General features: G+C 36.8%; 1 protein-coding gene across 1 annotated transcript; it reads right to left on the bottom strand.

Annotated features, from left to right (window-relative positions):
- Positions 1-1,012: 1,012 nt before the first annotated feature.
- On the bottom strand, positions 1,013-4,649 carry LOC132621812 (protein CYSTEINE-RICH TRANSMEMBRANE MODULE 11-like). The gene is made up of 3 exons (XM_060336260.1): positions 4,492-4,649; positions 4,082-4,265; positions 1,013-1,325 (listed from the first exon to the last, which is right to left on the bottom strand). The coding sequence occupies exons 1-3, from the start codon at positions 4,511-4,513 to the stop codon at positions 1,268-1,270; spliced, it is 264 nt and encodes an 87-aa protein (XP_060192243.1). The 5' UTR covers positions 4,514-4,649; the 3' UTR covers positions 1,013-1,267.
- Positions 4,650-16,839: the final 12,190 nt, after the last annotated feature.

Here is a 16,839-nt window from a genome sequence, read left to right as displayed (position 1 = left end):
TGCCCAATAAAGTTTAGCAGTCTCACAGGGGCAACATATGTTTCAAATTGTTAATGCGCTAAAGTTACCACACATGGCTGATGAAGCACCTTTTCCTTCAAACTCATTTTCTTTATCACTGGGCCTTTGTAATGGTCTATGATACTCTTCTGTCTCAAAAAATTATCTTTTTTTCCTTTTTAGTCTGTCTAAAAAAAATTGACACCTTTCTCTATTTATAAACAATTTAACCTTATGAGATTATTTACAGCTATACAAATATCTAAGATTTGTTTTGGACCACACATTTTAAAAGTCTTTTTTTATTTCTTAAATTTTATGTCAAGTCAAATTAAGACAATTTTTTTTCGGGACAGAGGGAGTATTACTATCTGTGGATCACTTTTGCCCCTTATTAGGTTATATTCTATATTATATGTCCTTCTGCGTTTTGATAAATTTAAGCAATTTTGGAGCCAAACTTCTACTTTCAATTGAGATAGTTATTAGGTCGTACTATATATTAAACATGTTTTACATCATGTTGTAGAGAGAAGGCGGAGACTCTATCACTAAAATTAAAAAAAAAAAATCACTTCCTTCAAATAGATTATTAAAACCTGTGTCATTAGCTCTTTGCAAGCTTTCATGAAAACAAATTTTGCTATTCTTAAAAAAAAAAAATGGAAATGACACGTATTATGAACTTGCAATGCGTGGTGATCGAGTCGATTACATTTCGATTTTGATTATTGAAGGGGGAACTACTGGGATGGTCAATAAAAACATTAAGCAGGTGTCCACGGTCCCCAAAAAGAAATAAGATTTTCATCTTCCAAAATGTTTTGCTCAGCAGAAGAATTATGACATTTTATATTATATGAAAGAACTAGAAATTTCAAACAACTATATTAACTTGGGAATCGAAGAATTAGGAATAAAGACCCTAACAATGTAAACGAAATTTCAAACAGCATCTCAATATTCAGCTAGAAATATAAAAGATCGTCATCAAAATCTTAAAACTACATCAAATTTCAAGCAATCATACAGTATTTAATTCCTAAAATATAACTAGCTGGCGTTTGTCCTCCCATCATTTATCAACATGCCTTCAAAAATACATAATCAAAAGCAAGAAGACCTTCATACAGAGTTTGCAGTTCAAAGTCGTCCAATATGAACATTATTTATTATAATCATATTAAAGTTCGAGAAATAAAATAAATAGATAGCAAGTTACGTTTGACAGGTACATGATATATGGGTAGGTGGAAAATCCAACCAACTAGAAGCAGCAGCAACAACACTCTTCCAAAATACAGCAACAACAGAGAGCAGCCAAACTGCAAAATGCAATCAATTTTTATAAGTAATAAATAGAATAAATAAGATACCAACAATAAAAAGTAGTAAAAATATGATTCGGATTCTTTTTGGACAGAGGGAACGTTGTCTATGTAAATAAATATAGTTCAGTTGTTCAACAGTAGGTAAATAAATATAGTTCAGTTTTCATAAACAGAGATAAAAAATTAAGGAGTGGAGTTGATTTCTCAGAAGGTCACTCAACTATAGTAATGATAACATAAAAGTCATTCAACTCATTTTAGTCAACTTTTACTGATGTGACATTTTTTTAAAAAGTTAAATCTTTATTTAATTTAAATTCATCCATTTTTACCATTTAGTAATCCGTACCACTAAACCGACCCGCTATTCGAATTTTTATAACAAAACACTAAGGACTGAAATTTTACTAGTAATTTTTTACTAATAACGTGGCTAGATTCTCTTCCCTACTCAAGCCTTAAAATTTTGCCTCAAGTTCATCCGATTATTATGACACTACTGCTAGGCTATTTGCAAGTAATAACAGTTCTTCAAGGAGATTTATGAATTATATTCACAAATTATTACGTAAATCAACTGAGTCTAATTATGCCTTTGTTCTTCTTTCATTTATGATGTATTCAGAATAAAATTCCCTTGAGACAGGGTCGACTAAACTCGGTATATTATGTATATAATTCTTAAAATATATCTAATATTAACTGAAGGAACACATGGTCAAACTAGACTGAGTGGAGCACTGGTTAAACGCTAGGTTTAATCCCTTAAGGCCTGGATCGAACCCAATTAAATGCACTTCCTTTTATTTTATTTTTAATTTTATTTAAAATGGTTAACACATCCTCTTAAAATCCTGAATTCGCCTATGCCTTGAGCAAGCAGCTTGAATTTTACAAAGAATACCATAAGAAGTTGGTAGTGATTGCCGGAAAAGTAAATGCAACAACAATAATCAACGTTTCAATTCACTTATTAATGCAGGAGCCAAAAGTAGTGATTTTGTTCAAAATTACTATATTAATCCTCTGCTCTACAAAATTTACACTAATGATCAGTTCTTAGACATCCTCATCAAGTTCTACACTAAATTCGTTGGATAGCGGGTCAGGTTAGTTGAGCGGGTTACTAAAGGGTAAAAATGGGTGAGTTTATATAAAATAAGGATTTAACTTTTTTAAAAAATGTCACGTCAACAAAGTTGACTAAACAGAGTTGAATGACTTTTATGTTACAAAGATAAAAGTTGAGTGACTTTTCAGTTACAAAACAAGGTTAAATGATTATTGTGTTACAATTACTATAGTTGAGTGACCTTCCGAGAAATCAAGAGAAAGAGTGTCATTGTTGCTTTTGGTTGACTTGAAAAATATTGAATTTATTAAGAAATCACTTAAAAAATTATATCATATAGTTCGACTTGTACTTAATTATATTCACATATTCACCATTCCAATTATGAATTATTTGAAAATTTTCAAATGTAAAAATGTACTATCACTTTATTAATTTTAGACATACTTAATTGTCTAATTCAGCGAGACAGAGTACTTTATAACTTGAGTGAATTCCTTTACCACTATAAGCAAGTTTTAAAAATCTAACTCTTTGAATGTTATATGTAGATAGAAACTTGCATAGAATTTACCTTTTTGATGTCCCTTGAATTTATTATTCACCTGTGGAAGGATAGGCTTTATCTCGTCCACATGTAATTAGTTTTTGTATATTTCTTTTAACAATAGCAAAGAGATTGCACCCCTCCTCCCCCCTCCCCCCTCCCCCCAAAACTCACCCCTCTTTTTTTTTTTTTTTTTTTTAAATTGGGGCAGGGGAAGGGAAAATATTTAAAGTTTGATTGAAAATTTCAAAAGTCTTCATTTTTTCTTTAAACTTTATGTCTAATCAAATAATATTGGGACGGATGAAATACTGTATTATATTCTTGGAAGTGGAAAGAAAAAAGAGAGCGAATGATTTGACAGTCAATTCTACTCGTATAACACCTAACAATTGTGGCAAAAGTTCTAAGCGAAAATCTCTTAGGGACATTTAAATTTATTTATGTGATTGTCATTGTTTATTTTCTTGTGGTATTAAAGCATTGGTTTTCCTTAATCAAATTGGTGATCGGGCATTTAAATTTCTTTATGTGATTGTCATTGTTTATTTCCTTAATGAATTTCTTTTATCTATTATTCACTTGTTAAAAATGGTACGATTTTAAGCAATATAATAGCACTTCAGTTTTGAACCAACTGAACTTGAGAAGATTACTTAGAACACTTACTATAATCTTAGAAATTAAAGTAATAGCCAAAAAGTCAATTGATTCAAGATCAAGTAGTGGAGAGATAGAGATTGCCATGACCAAATGAAAGTATGCTTAGAATAAGATAATACATACCAATCAACGTTTCGTGAATAGATATCATACTCATCCGTTGGATTTTATATGACGCGTTATTATTTAGTCAAATTAAGAAAAAGAAAAAAGATAATTTTTTATATTAAAGGACCTTTTAACTTCAGATTTTCCATTTTACTTTTAATAACATATTCCTAGCTATATCAATTAATTTGATGTCATAAGATGTTTAAAACTACAAGATATTCTAAGGGTACTTTTGTTATGTATAAAAAAGTATTTATCAAGTTAATTTTGTGTTCAGTCAAACACACATCATTATAAAAATAGATAGGGGTGGGGTGGGGGGTGGGGAAGGGAGGTTGTTGTTGACATATGACATACCAGCCTTTGAGGAATGAGGAACAACCGCTATGTTCATGGTGGTGGTGGTAGATATGTTGAGGAGGTGGTGGAGAGTATTGATCATCATTGAAGTAACCTTGATAATAATTAGGGGGTGGGGGTCCTCCTGGTGGTGGAGGACCATAGTAACCACTTTGTGGTGGTGCTGATGGTGCACCATATCCTAACAATCAATGTCAACATAAGTCTTCATCAACATTTAGCTGGTAGAGAAAATCCTAGTAGTAATTCTTTTCTAACCTCTTAAAGTAATTTAAAAATCTCAGTTTTGACTAGTGAAAAGGCCAAGAACATGCTAGCTGGGAGAAACTATATACAGACATTTCTACTCAAAGGACATTGAAATTTATTATTTGTACAAAGAAATGAAAGGAATATAGGAAACTTGCCTGGTGGAGGATATGAACTCATTGGTCTCTGATGGTACTTTGAACACAGAAATTCAGGTGCCGAGCAAAAATAAAGTTGAGAAGTAGAGTTGTTGCAGCTAGTAAGGCGGAGAAACAAATATAAGAGGCAACTGTTGTAAGAGGGCCGAAAGTCTTAGGCACGTATGAATACATTAAACTATACTTCATTGAGATCCGATCTAGTGGAACGTTTAATGTGTGTTCACATAATCAGAGGTGGACCTAGGATTTTAAGACGCCGGGGATACTATTGTCTTAACATAAACGTCAACAAAAATTTTAATGACGACTGAGGGATAATACTGTGTCAGATCGCTCACTAATAGCGTAGCAGTAGCGAAAATACAAGTATATAGGTCAAATATCTGTAATAAATAAAATTTAACATAGTGAAGCAAATGAAAGAAATAGCTCAGTGGCTAAGGCTGTACAACATGTGGTGACAGTACAGGTTCGAATCTGAGCAAGCCCATTTAACGCTTATTGTTTTCCAAAAAATAGGCTCAAAAAAATAATAAAAAGTGACATTCGGGTTCGATACGGGGTGACGTGTAAGGAAAGCAACAGTTGCAACCAATGTGCCCCAAAGACACTTTCGTTTGTTAGAGTGCACAATTAAATGTATACTAATTTCTCGAGGTATATATGCATAATTTTTTCTGAAGGGTGGGAGTGCATTCCATGTAGGTCCGCCTCTGCACATAATTCTATTATCTTACTAGGGTGTGTTTACCGTTTGGTATGAAGAAGTAACACCTCGTATCTTTAACGAAAGCTTTGACCATGATCCTAGACTTAGAAAATCAGATAAAGAATGTGGGAATAGGAATTTCCCTGTTCAGTTGTAAGATGGGGGTTTACGCCCATGAACAGTGACCGTATTTCAGTTTACGGGCCATAAATCAAGTCGTAAACTGGTACCAAGGATTTCTGAGCATTCTGGAATTTGGCAGTTGAATGTCATATGGTTAAATACGGACCGTATTTCACAATATGACCCGTATTTCAAATCGTAAACTGGTACCAAGGATTTCTGAGCATTCTGGAATTTGGAAGTTGGATGTCATATGGTTAAATACGGACCGTATTTCAAAATACGGCCCGTATTTCAAAACTTATTTGGAATTTGGAAAAACTTCCTTGATGAAAGTTTTAGAGCTTTGAAATACCTTTCTAACGGTATATTATGGGGGTCAAACAGACATCTGTGCAAAGAGTTATGACCATTTTACTGAAGAGACGCAGTGCAGTCCATATTTCAAAATACCCGTATTTCAAAATACGGCCAGTATTTAGCTGGGCCGAAAATCTAATTTTTCCATAACAGTATATATTCGTCCATTACAGTTCAAATCATTATTTTTCATTCCTTCAAGCCCTAGAACGACTTCCTACCCTCCTCCATCATCAAGAACACCAAGGTAAGTCCACTCTAATTATTCCAACTCAATTCTACATATATCCTAATGATCTAAGCAAGAAATTATTGTTCTAATCTAGGGTTTTCAAGAAAACCCATCTCAAGGTTCAAGACTCAAGATTTAGCAGGCTATTATCGACGGTTCGTAGAGGGGTTTTCGTCTATTTCAGCACCATTGACCAAGCTGATGAAGAAGGAAGTTAAATTTCAGTGGTCAGATGCCTGTGAGCGCAGTTTCGAGGAATTAAAAACGAGACTGACTTCTGCGCCAGTGTTGACTCTACCAGAGGGAACCGAAGGTTCGTGGTTTATTGTGATGCTTCGGGAGTTGGTCTCGGATGTGTCTTAATGCAGCATGGTAAAGTTGTAGCTTATGCGTCTCGTCAGCTCAAGGTTCACGAAAAGAATTATCCGACTCATGACCTAGAGTTGGCAGCTGTAGTTTTTGCACTTAAGATATGGCGTCATTATTTGTATGGAGTGCATGTTGATATTTTCACAGATCATAAAATCCTGCAGTATATCTTCAAGCAAAGGGAGCTGAATCTTAGGCAAAGGAGATGGCTCGAATTGATTAAAGATTACGATGTGGATATTCTTTATCATCTAGGGAAAGCAAATATTGTAGCTGATGCTCTTAGTCGGCGTTCCATGGGAAGTCTAGCCCACGTGGACGTAGATAAGAGAGTTATGACAAAGGAAGTTCACCGTTTGGCCAATCTTGGAGTTCGACTTTTGGACAACGAGGATGGTGGTGTGGTTGTTCAGAATAGGTCTCTTTCCTCTTTAGTCGTGGAAGCCAAGGAGAAACAGTTTAATAATCCCTACTTGCTGCAGCTGAAAGAGGGAATTCACAAGCATAAGACGAGGGCTTTCGAATAAGGGGGAGATGATGGTACCTTGAGGTACCGAAGTAGATTGTGTGTTCCAGATGTAGATGGACTCAGAGAGCGAATCATGTCAGAAGCTCACAATTCCAGGTATTCCATTCACCCAGGTTCTACTAAGATGTATCATGATCTTAAGGAGATTTACTGGTGCAACGATATGAAGAAGAATGTGGCAGATTTTGTAGCTAAGTGCCCGAATTGTCAGCAAGTGAAAGCCGAACACTAGAGGCTTGGTAGCTTGGCTCAGAATATTGATATTCCAGTCTGGAAATGAGAAATGATCAATATGGATTTTGTATCAGGTCTACCTCGCTCAGCCAGGAGAGATGACTCTATTTGGGTGATAGTTGACAGGCTTACTAAGTCGGCGCACTTTTTGTCAGTCAAGACCACAGATTCAGCAGAAGATTATGCCAAGCTGTATGTTAATGAGATTGTCAGATTGCATGGGACAACAGTGTCCATTATTTCATATCGTGGTGCTCAGTTTACAGCGAACTTCTGGAAATCCTTTCAGAAAGAATTGGGTACCAAGGTGAACCTTAGCACAGCTTTTCATCCGCATACAGATGGCCAGGCAGACCGTACTATTCAGACTCTAGAGGACATGTTGAGAGCATGCGTCTTGGACTTCAAAGGTAATTGGGATGATCACGTGCCTCTTATCGAGTTTTCCTATAATAACAGTTATCATGCTAGCATTGGGATGGCACCGTTTGAAGCTCTGTATGGGCGAAGGTGTAGATCACCAATTGGTTGGTTTGAAGTTGGTGAAGCAGAGCTGTTAGGACCAGATTTGGTTTATCAGGCTATGGAGAAAGTCAAGTTAATACAGGAGCGTTTGAAAACGGCTCAAAATCGCCAGAAGTCTTATACAGATGTGAGGCGAAGGGACTTAGAATTTTCAGTTGATGATTGGGTGTTCCTTAAAGTCTCACCCATGAAGGGTGTTATGAGGTTTGGCAAGAAAGGGAAGCTAAGTCCCAGATATATTGGACCTTACAGAATTCTACGAAAGGTCGGTCTAGTGGCTTATGAACTTGAGTTGCCACAAGATTTGGCTGCTGTACATCCCGTGTTTCATGTGTCCATGTTGAGGAAGTGTGTAGGAGACCCGTCATTGGTTGTTCCTGCTGATACTATAACAGTTAAGGATGGGTTGACTTATGAGGAGATCCCCGTAGCCATTCTTGACCGTCAGGTTCGTAAGTTGAGAACTAAGGAAGTAGCCTCAGTGAAAGTCTTTTGGAGGAGCCAGAAGGTTGAGGAAGCTACATGGGAAGCCGAGGAGGATATGAAATCCAAGTACCCATTTTTGTTTGAACAGAAAGCAGAGAACTCTCAACGTAACTTTCCATAGCCCATGTCATGTTATGTCTCATGTTTCACGCTCATATCATGTATCCAGCGCTCATGTTTCATGTCTCATGCTTCAGTATCCATGTTTTCATGTAATCACATCCTTTCATGTCTCATGTTACATGTCATGTTTTCTTCACATTTATGTATTCAAGCCATGCTCATCCATATTCTTAACCATGACCCATCATTCGAGGACGAATGATCCTAAGGGGGAGGTATTGTAACACCTCGTACCTTTAACGAAAGCTTTGACCATGATCCTAGACTTAGAAAATCAGATAAAGAATGTGGGAATAGGAATTTCCCTGTTTAGTTGTAAGATGGGGGTTTACGCCCATGAACAGTGACCGTATTTCAGTTTACCGGCCGTAAATCAAGTCGTAAACTGGTACCAAGGATTTCTGAGCATTCTGGAATTTGGCAGTTGAATGTCATATGGTTAAATACGTACCGTATTTCACAATATGACCCGTATTTCAAATCGTAAACTGGTACCAAGGATTTATGAGCATTCTGGAATTTGGCAGTTGGATGTCATATGGTTAAATACGGATCGTATTTCAAAATACGGCCCGTATTTCAAAACTTATTTGGAATTTGGAAAAACTTCCTTGATGAAAGTTTTAGAGCTTTGAAATACCTTTCTAACGGTATATTATGGGGGTCAAAAGGACATCTGTACAAAGAGTTATGACCATTTTACTGAAGAGACGCAGTGCAGTCCATATTTCAAAATACGACCCGTATTTCAAAATACGGCCAGTATTTAGCTGGGCCGAAAATCTAATTTTTCCATAACAGTATATATTCGTCCATTACAGTTCAAATCATTAGTTTTCATTCCTTCAAGCCCTAGAACGACTTCCTACCCTCCTCCATCATCAAGAACACCAAGGTAAGTCCACTCTAATTATTCCAACTCAATTCTACATATATCCTAATGATCTAAGCAATAAATTATTGTTCTAATATAGGGTTTTCAAGAAAACCCATCTCAAGGTTCAAGACTCAAGATTTAGGAAATCTTCTCCAAAATTCAAGTCTTTAATTCAAGTTTTGGAGCAATTAAGGTATGTAGAACTTCCATCCACATGTGGGAATCTCTACGTTCTTCCCCATGCTCCGTTTCTTGATATTCATGAAGTTCAAATCCTAGGGCATTAAACCCAACATATTGGTAGCCCGTATTTATGTACATGAATTTTGTATCTATATTCGTTATTGTATTCCTAATCTTCCATTACGGTTATTAGGAACCCTAACTTAATCCATGAACCATGAATTCTTTCTCATGTGTTCTCATTATGTTTATATGAAACTTTATTATTTTATCTAGCAAGTTACAAGCATGTTTTCAAGTCAATTATATATATAATTATGAACTATTGTTATTACTCATGAATCAAGAACACGTTTGCAAGACTTTGACAACTTATCTCAAGAAACCATTGTTGACACCCAATTTTGTCCCTCTTTTATTTAATTTACTCGGGTTTCTAAATTTACTGACGAGCTAAATACTTCATTTTTCACAATATTTTATTGCTACTACTATTAATATCACTACTTTTATTTTCAACATTATGAGCATTACTTTATCACAAATTTTAAACGGTTAGTCATCGTTTCGTTTTCGGGTTTGGACTCGTTAAATTAATTACAAGACAACGCTTTGTTAAATCATTATTTTTCTACATATTAATTGTCTTTACATAGTATATGTTGTACTAGTTATTAAATTAGAAGCCCAAAGATAATTAATATAGAGAAGGAATTTCAGCCAAATAAATGGCCTAAATTATTAGCCCATACTCTAATTAATTCAACCAGCCGACATTATTTCCCTACCCAACAGATCAGCCCACAACCAAATCTTACCCGGTCCAGCCCAAATGATTACCCGACCCGACTGGCCCAATTTTTCCCTAAAAAACTAATCCCTCCAACCGGCCTCCCTCTTTCTCCCTTTACCCTAATCTCTCTTTCTCCTTCCACAGCCGCAACTCCCCTTTCTCTTTCCCGCTTCTCCCTCCTCGTCTCTCCTCACGCTCCTCTCCACTTACCCCTGTCCCCCACGCCTCTGTGATGAGTCGTGAAATTACGCGATATTCGACGCTAATTCCTTAAGCTTTTGTGACTCCTTAAGCACTTTTGTTGTTACTTTTTGTGTTTTTATGTTGTTTTGTAGGAAAAGATGCCCGGAGAGCATAAAAGAGCAAAATGGATCAAAATGGACCAAAATGGAACAAAATAGAGCAAAACAAGCCAAGTAGCTGAAATGAGTGATCGGAAGAAACCAAGTGAAAAGAAAGTCAAAAAGAGGTCAAACTGGACATTTTTGCAAAACTGTCAAAACTGGACAGTTTTGCAAAAACGGGACAGATTTGCAAAACTGTCAAAAGTGGACAGTTTTGCAAAAACGGGCAGAATTGCAAAAACAGAAATATGGGGGCAGATTTTGACATTCTTTTGAACTTGGAAGAATTAGAGGAGCTACAAAAGAGAGGCTAGGGCAAAACATTTTCCATCTTTGGTCATTTTGCAAGTTTTGGAGGCTAGGGTTTTCACCTACACCATTGGAGGAGAAGATTGGAGCACTTTAATGAGATAATTCTTAAACCTTTCTTCAATTCCTTGTTTTGTATTGAATATTTTAGTGTGTAGTATTTCATTTCTAGACTTGAATCTTGTTTATGAAAATATTCTTGATTAAAGTTTGGATTGAAACTCTTGTTTTGCTTATGTATTGAATGATTCTTATTGTTATTGAAGTGGGTCTTTGTTGATTTAATTAATCTCGTTCTTGAATGTTTCCAAAGGGATTAGCTAACCCTAGGACTCACCCATTTACTTAGATTGAGCTTGGAAAAGGAAATCTAGTTTGGGAAAGATTAATTAACAAGAATTTGGGTCATTAAACTCATCTAATAACTTGAGCTCGGAAGAGGATAGTTACTTGAGGTTAAATTGATTGTGCCTAATATCACACTCTAAGGCTTGGAAAAGCTTAGAGTGAAATTCATTGATTTGGTTGGAAGACTTTCAATGAGATTTTAGAAATCATTATCTATTGACATAAACCCGCTCTTAGTTGTAAAATTGTAAAATACATTGGATCGTTACTAGAGAGTAATTTCCCTTGTATCCATGCTTGTGGCCATTGATCATTTTACTTGCTTTCTAGGTTAGTTTATATTTCCGCATTAGTCATAAATTTCTAAAAAAACCAAAATACCATTTATCGTTTGGCTTTAGCTTAGTTGGTGAAAGTTCCTTACTTTCTTAATCGCCTAGCATATTGTTCCCTGTGGGATCGACCCCGACTCATAGTTGGGTAAATATATTGCATACGACCGTGTACATTTTCTCTTTGAGGAGTGTATTTGGACGTTATCACTCTGTCACCCACTCATCTCTGTCCCCCCGCTCCTCTCTCTCATACCCTCTTTCTCTCCTCTTCAACGATGTAGTCAACGTAAAGGGCCCAAAAGAAATACTTCTGAAATTTTTGAAAAAGGAGATGAATTTTAAAGATTTGATTCGGGTTTTCAAACGGCTATTTCACAAAAATCCCGCCCAATTTTGAGCCCAGCAAAACCCTAGATGCTGTGCTATAAGTATCGTTCAAGTCATTTTAGAAGGGGAGCTTTTTCAGCCGCCTAAACACCTCCAAAACATTTACACCTTTCAGTCGCTACATCTAAAAAATAGCATTGCTAATAACAATCCTTACTCTAGCATTTTCATTCAATTCGTCCGAGAGTGAAATACAGAACTTTAGTTCCTTAAAGCCCTCAATACTTTCAATCAACTCTATTTGGCTCGAAGTTCGGATCTATCAACACGAGAGAGTAGATTTGAGACCTCGACGCCCCGTCACTGCACACAAAAAAGGTAAACCTTGATACGTTTATTGTTTTCAGTCTTTAGCTGCTGCTTTAGTTATTTAATTATGTAGTCTCCTTGTCGGCATGTTGTTTTGTTTGATGTTTGGATGCTGTTAGGATAGGATGCTAGTTGCTAAAAAATGAATCTGAAAGATGTACATTGTAGTTTTGGATGCCTAGACTGAATTTCCAGGACTTAGAGTCTATTTGAAGTCAAATATACATAGGATATTGATGTGCCGTGAATTTTGGCACATTTTATGCCTTTGTAACTAGAAATATTGCTTGATTTTAAGTGTTTTTATATTGTTTCTTATGTTATTTTTGTGTTTTATAGGGTTGATTAACTAAGGATCGGAAATGAGAAGTAATGCTGGAAAAACGGACAAATTTGAGCTAAGCGACGGTCCGTAACTCATGTTACGGACCGTAACGGTGTCCGTAACTCATGTTACGGTTCGTACCTTTGAACCGTAACAAGGCCTGAATTTCCAGAAAGTTTCATTGAAACCATCAGTGTTACGGTCCGTAACTCATGTTACGGTCCGTAACATGTCACTATAACATGAGCTAAATTTCCAGAGAGTTTCAATAAAATCTTCAGTGTTACGGTTTAGTGTTACGGTCCGTAACCCTTCACCGTAACATCATCCAAAATTCCAGAGAGTTGCCAAGTAATTGTCACCACTTACGCTTCAGAAGGACGGACCGTAACACAGGGTACGGTCCGTCGCATGGTGGTCGTAACGTCGAAGTGGTCAAATGACGAAATGAAGGACGGACCGTAACCTGAGTTACGGTCCGTAACAATGCGGCGTAAGGGCATTTTTGTCCAGAAACTTGACGCGATTTTTGGCTCTATAAATACATAATGTAGGGTTTTAATTCATTATTCAGATTTTATTTTAGAGGCATAAACCCTAGATTTTTAATCTTGAAGTGATTGGAGCATTTAAGGCAACAACTTCACTTTCATTCCATCTTGTATTAGTATTGTAAGTGTATTATGTTAATCTTTAAGCTTTTTCTGTCAAGAAACATTATGAGTAGCTAATTTCAATTCTAAGGTTGTGAATCCCATGATGGGTATTATGTGAATGGGTTTCTATTATTGATATATGCATAATGGTTGTTGTTATTTATTCTATCTTTGTGTTGTAACGTTGGGTAATGATTGCAAGCATTAGCCGAAGCCATTATATTGACTTTTCTTGGGAAAGAGAGTCAATATTGGTAAGATTGAATAACAATGACTCGAGGCGTTAACCATCGTTTAATAGACTAACTTAGGAATAAGAATAAGTCTAAATTGGCATTATTGGTCGCTCTTCGATTGTAACTCTTTTATATTCGGAAGAATCAAAAAGAGGAAATACTGCTTAACTGTTGGGAAACATTAAGAAGTCTTTAAGAGATCAAGTGCATATTCTTAGAACAACCATTAGAAGTATATCACATTGAAATCCGAAGCATAATATCTAATCAAATTGGGAAACACAACCTTAGTCTCTCTCTCATATTAATTACATTCTAAGTCAAAGTATTCAATTACATTATTCAACAATCAATTCAAACTATCCGGAATAGGATTAAAGCATTTAAAGATTGGTATCGCATACGATTAGTACTCTTTTCTCTCCATATTCCCTGTGGGATTCGACCCCAACCTTGTTGGGTTACTATATTTGACAACGTCCGCTTTACGCCATTAATAGGTGTAATTTGAGCGTATCAAACTTCGGGTGGTCCTACCTCTTCCACTGGAGCAAGCCCAGCACCACCGCAGGCAACACCAGGAGTCCCACCCGAGCTTGCGAGAAAAATGATGTTCAACCGGGACAATTTTGGGGCGGTGGTCTTACAAGCGGATCGCACAAATAGGCAGGTCAAGCAGATCATGACTGAGCTAAAATTATACACAAAAAGGGCTATTGATGCAGCGCTGCGACCGATAAAAGAACAGATAAAAGAACAGATGGCTGCGGACCACCTACAATCATTACAAATCCACTCCCGGATAGATGGTATTGAGCGCAGGATGACTGAGCTGACTAGGACACACCCTACTATGGAATTGGGCGCTATTCGGAGTGAGTTGCGGTCTGTCAAGGATGATGTGCAGAAATTGAAGGCCCAGGAAGTGGCTGTGGCGACAGACCAGCTTCCTAAAGTACACACGGAGTTGGTACAGACCCTATACCAGCCGATTCAGAGCTTACTAGGGGATGATGACAACGATGACACGGTTGAGGAACAGCACGACGAGGAGTTGGAGGAGGATATCCCCTCTTTGGACAAAGGGAAGCGAAGCAGAGCCTCGCCAGATCTCGAGCCCATTCTCCAAAGTCTTGATCCATATGCTGAGTTACGCCCACAGAATGAGGAAGAGGAGCGGCGTACTTTGAAAAGAATCTGCCAGGAGTCCCGGTTAAGTTCCGACACCGCAGGAGCTACTTCTAGCTCAACTCAGCCTACAGAGCCGGCTCACCGTATTTCTCCCCCATCCACTGCTCCACCCCATGATGCTGCGACAGATCCGGGTGCCTAGTGCGCTCCAGGGAGGCCCTCCAAATTTTTTACTGCGTTATATTGATGCTTTGAGGGCAATGCATGTTTTTAAGTTGGGGGTGTGGTATTTGCTGATTGGTTGTTGGGATTGCTGTTTTAGTATACTGGATATTGTTTTTATTGTTTTGTTTTGGTAAATATCTTATCAAAATTGTGATAGTAAGCATGTGTTTAAGACAATTGTTATTGTTTTGTTTTGTTGGTATTGTTTTTATTAACAAGTATGTGTTAGGACGTTCTTCGGCTGTTCTTTGCTATGTGTTTCTATTCCCGAAGAATGTTGTGTGTATGTTGAACCTAGCATGTTTAGAATGTTTAATATAGAAGTAAAGTAATGCTGACTTAAGTGGTGGTGGTCCGTGTTTCTAGCATAGATAAAAATGGTTTTTACAAGTTCAATGATATCCCTCCGAAAAATAATTTGTGATGTACATCAAAACTGAGTTGTTGATATTGACATGTATGGTTCTTTTAATGACATTGCAAAGAAAGGGTGTTTATGTATGTGAAATCTTCAAACAGAAATGAAGTCGGAGTATTTAAACAATCCTTATGCCATTGTGTTGTGAGTTTTTAGCTTCTATTTGCATATGATGCCTGCAATCTAGAACTTGCCCGGTTGGTCGTGCGTGAATTCTAAGGAGAATTAGATTGTGAAGTGATCTTAGGCTTTCTTTGTATTAACCCCAAAGTATCTTAAATGAGCCTGGCCCGTACAGAAAATGATCCCTAGTCTCCCATTTTTGAGCCTATAGACTTTTTCTTCGAATAAACCCATTTGGCACCAAGTCCCTCCTTGACACGGAAGATTGACAAATGAGGCTATGAGGAAAATGAGGTCAAAGGCCTGTTGGGGGTAATCACGAATATAAAGGGACATAATTCAGCGTGGATATATATATAAAAAATAAAAAAAAAAAAAAAAAAATTTGTTCAAAGTTCTAAATAAATCCACGCTAAAAATGGAGGGTCGGAAATGATAGGAAGAATGGTGAATGAAGTCAAAAAGAAGTGTCGAGGAGAGTGAGTCACCGATACCCAAATATTCATCCTACCCGTCCCTAAGCCAATGTTACAAGCCCAAAAAGTCCTAATGTGATCACGATCAAATTGTTCAAAGTTGAATGCATGGAAAATAAAGGCAAGCCTATGGTATGTGCACGCATGGTATGCAAATTTCTTTGTGAGTGTGAGTGTTCTTCTGTCTCTTTAGTCTTCTGTCCCATTTATGTCGTAAATGTGTGTTGGGACATTCTTTGGTCTATGTGAGGGCATAAGGATTGTAGGTTTCAAAGTAACTGGCTTTCCGGAAGTTGAAATTCATGTGCATAGAGGCCCCCGTACTATGATTATGTCATTAATTGAGGTTGCATAGTGAATTGACATTTTTCCGAAATGTGCATCTTGTGTCACAAATAGGAGATGGATAAGAGCCTAAATATTTTTCTTGAATTGAAGAGTCCGTGCTAGGAACACATGCCAAAACCACCGTAGTCATTCTTATTTTGCTAAGATGTCGTGTGTTAGTAGTGAGTATTGTTGTAGTTGCTTGAGGACAAGCAAAAGCTTAAGTTGGGGGTTACAGTGGGTTATCAAGATAAGAAGAAGATATACATTCGATATACATCTGATATACACATCGTGGTGTGTATATCTTAGGTATATCGTGTATATGATTAAAACAGATCGACACTGGACCATCTTCATAATTGTCTTTTATCTGTAAGTTTAAGTTTTCTGTTTGGTTAATGCTAATATGAAACAGTGCGAGTGAGTATTGATCATTTGTTCTTCCATGATTTAGAGTTTGCTACTGTATATGTTTATACCAATTAGGTCCCAAGGTAGCATTAAATCACTGAAAATTTAATTCAATCCCGTTTGTATGTTTAAATGCCCATCGAAGTATTAGTTTGGCATGGGGACCTGAGCATGAGGTTAAGGCATCAGTTTGCAGCTTGATTCTGTCAGTCTAATAATGTATTGGACCTGTGTTGATATGCAGTGTTTGTTTCTTATTCTATTGGTCGTTTATCTGATTAGTAGTGACTAGTTGCTATGCCAATGTAGATTCCTCGTTTCGTTGGTTGAAGAATTGAACTACATTTAGCCTGATTCAGTTTAATAAAGAAGATACATCACTTGATTTGATTGTGGAAATTGTGATCATAATCTAAGCTGGAAATGACATGTCGAAGAT

This window comes from Lycium barbarum, chromosome 2 (assembly GCF_019175385.1).
Source record: "Lycium barbarum isolate Lr01 chromosome 2, ASM1917538v2, whole genome shotgun sequence".
Lineage (NCBI taxonomy): Eukaryota > Viridiplantae > Streptophyta > Magnoliopsida > Solanales > Solanaceae > Lycium > Lycium barbarum.
This window is presented reverse-complemented; position numbering and strand designations above follow the sequence as displayed.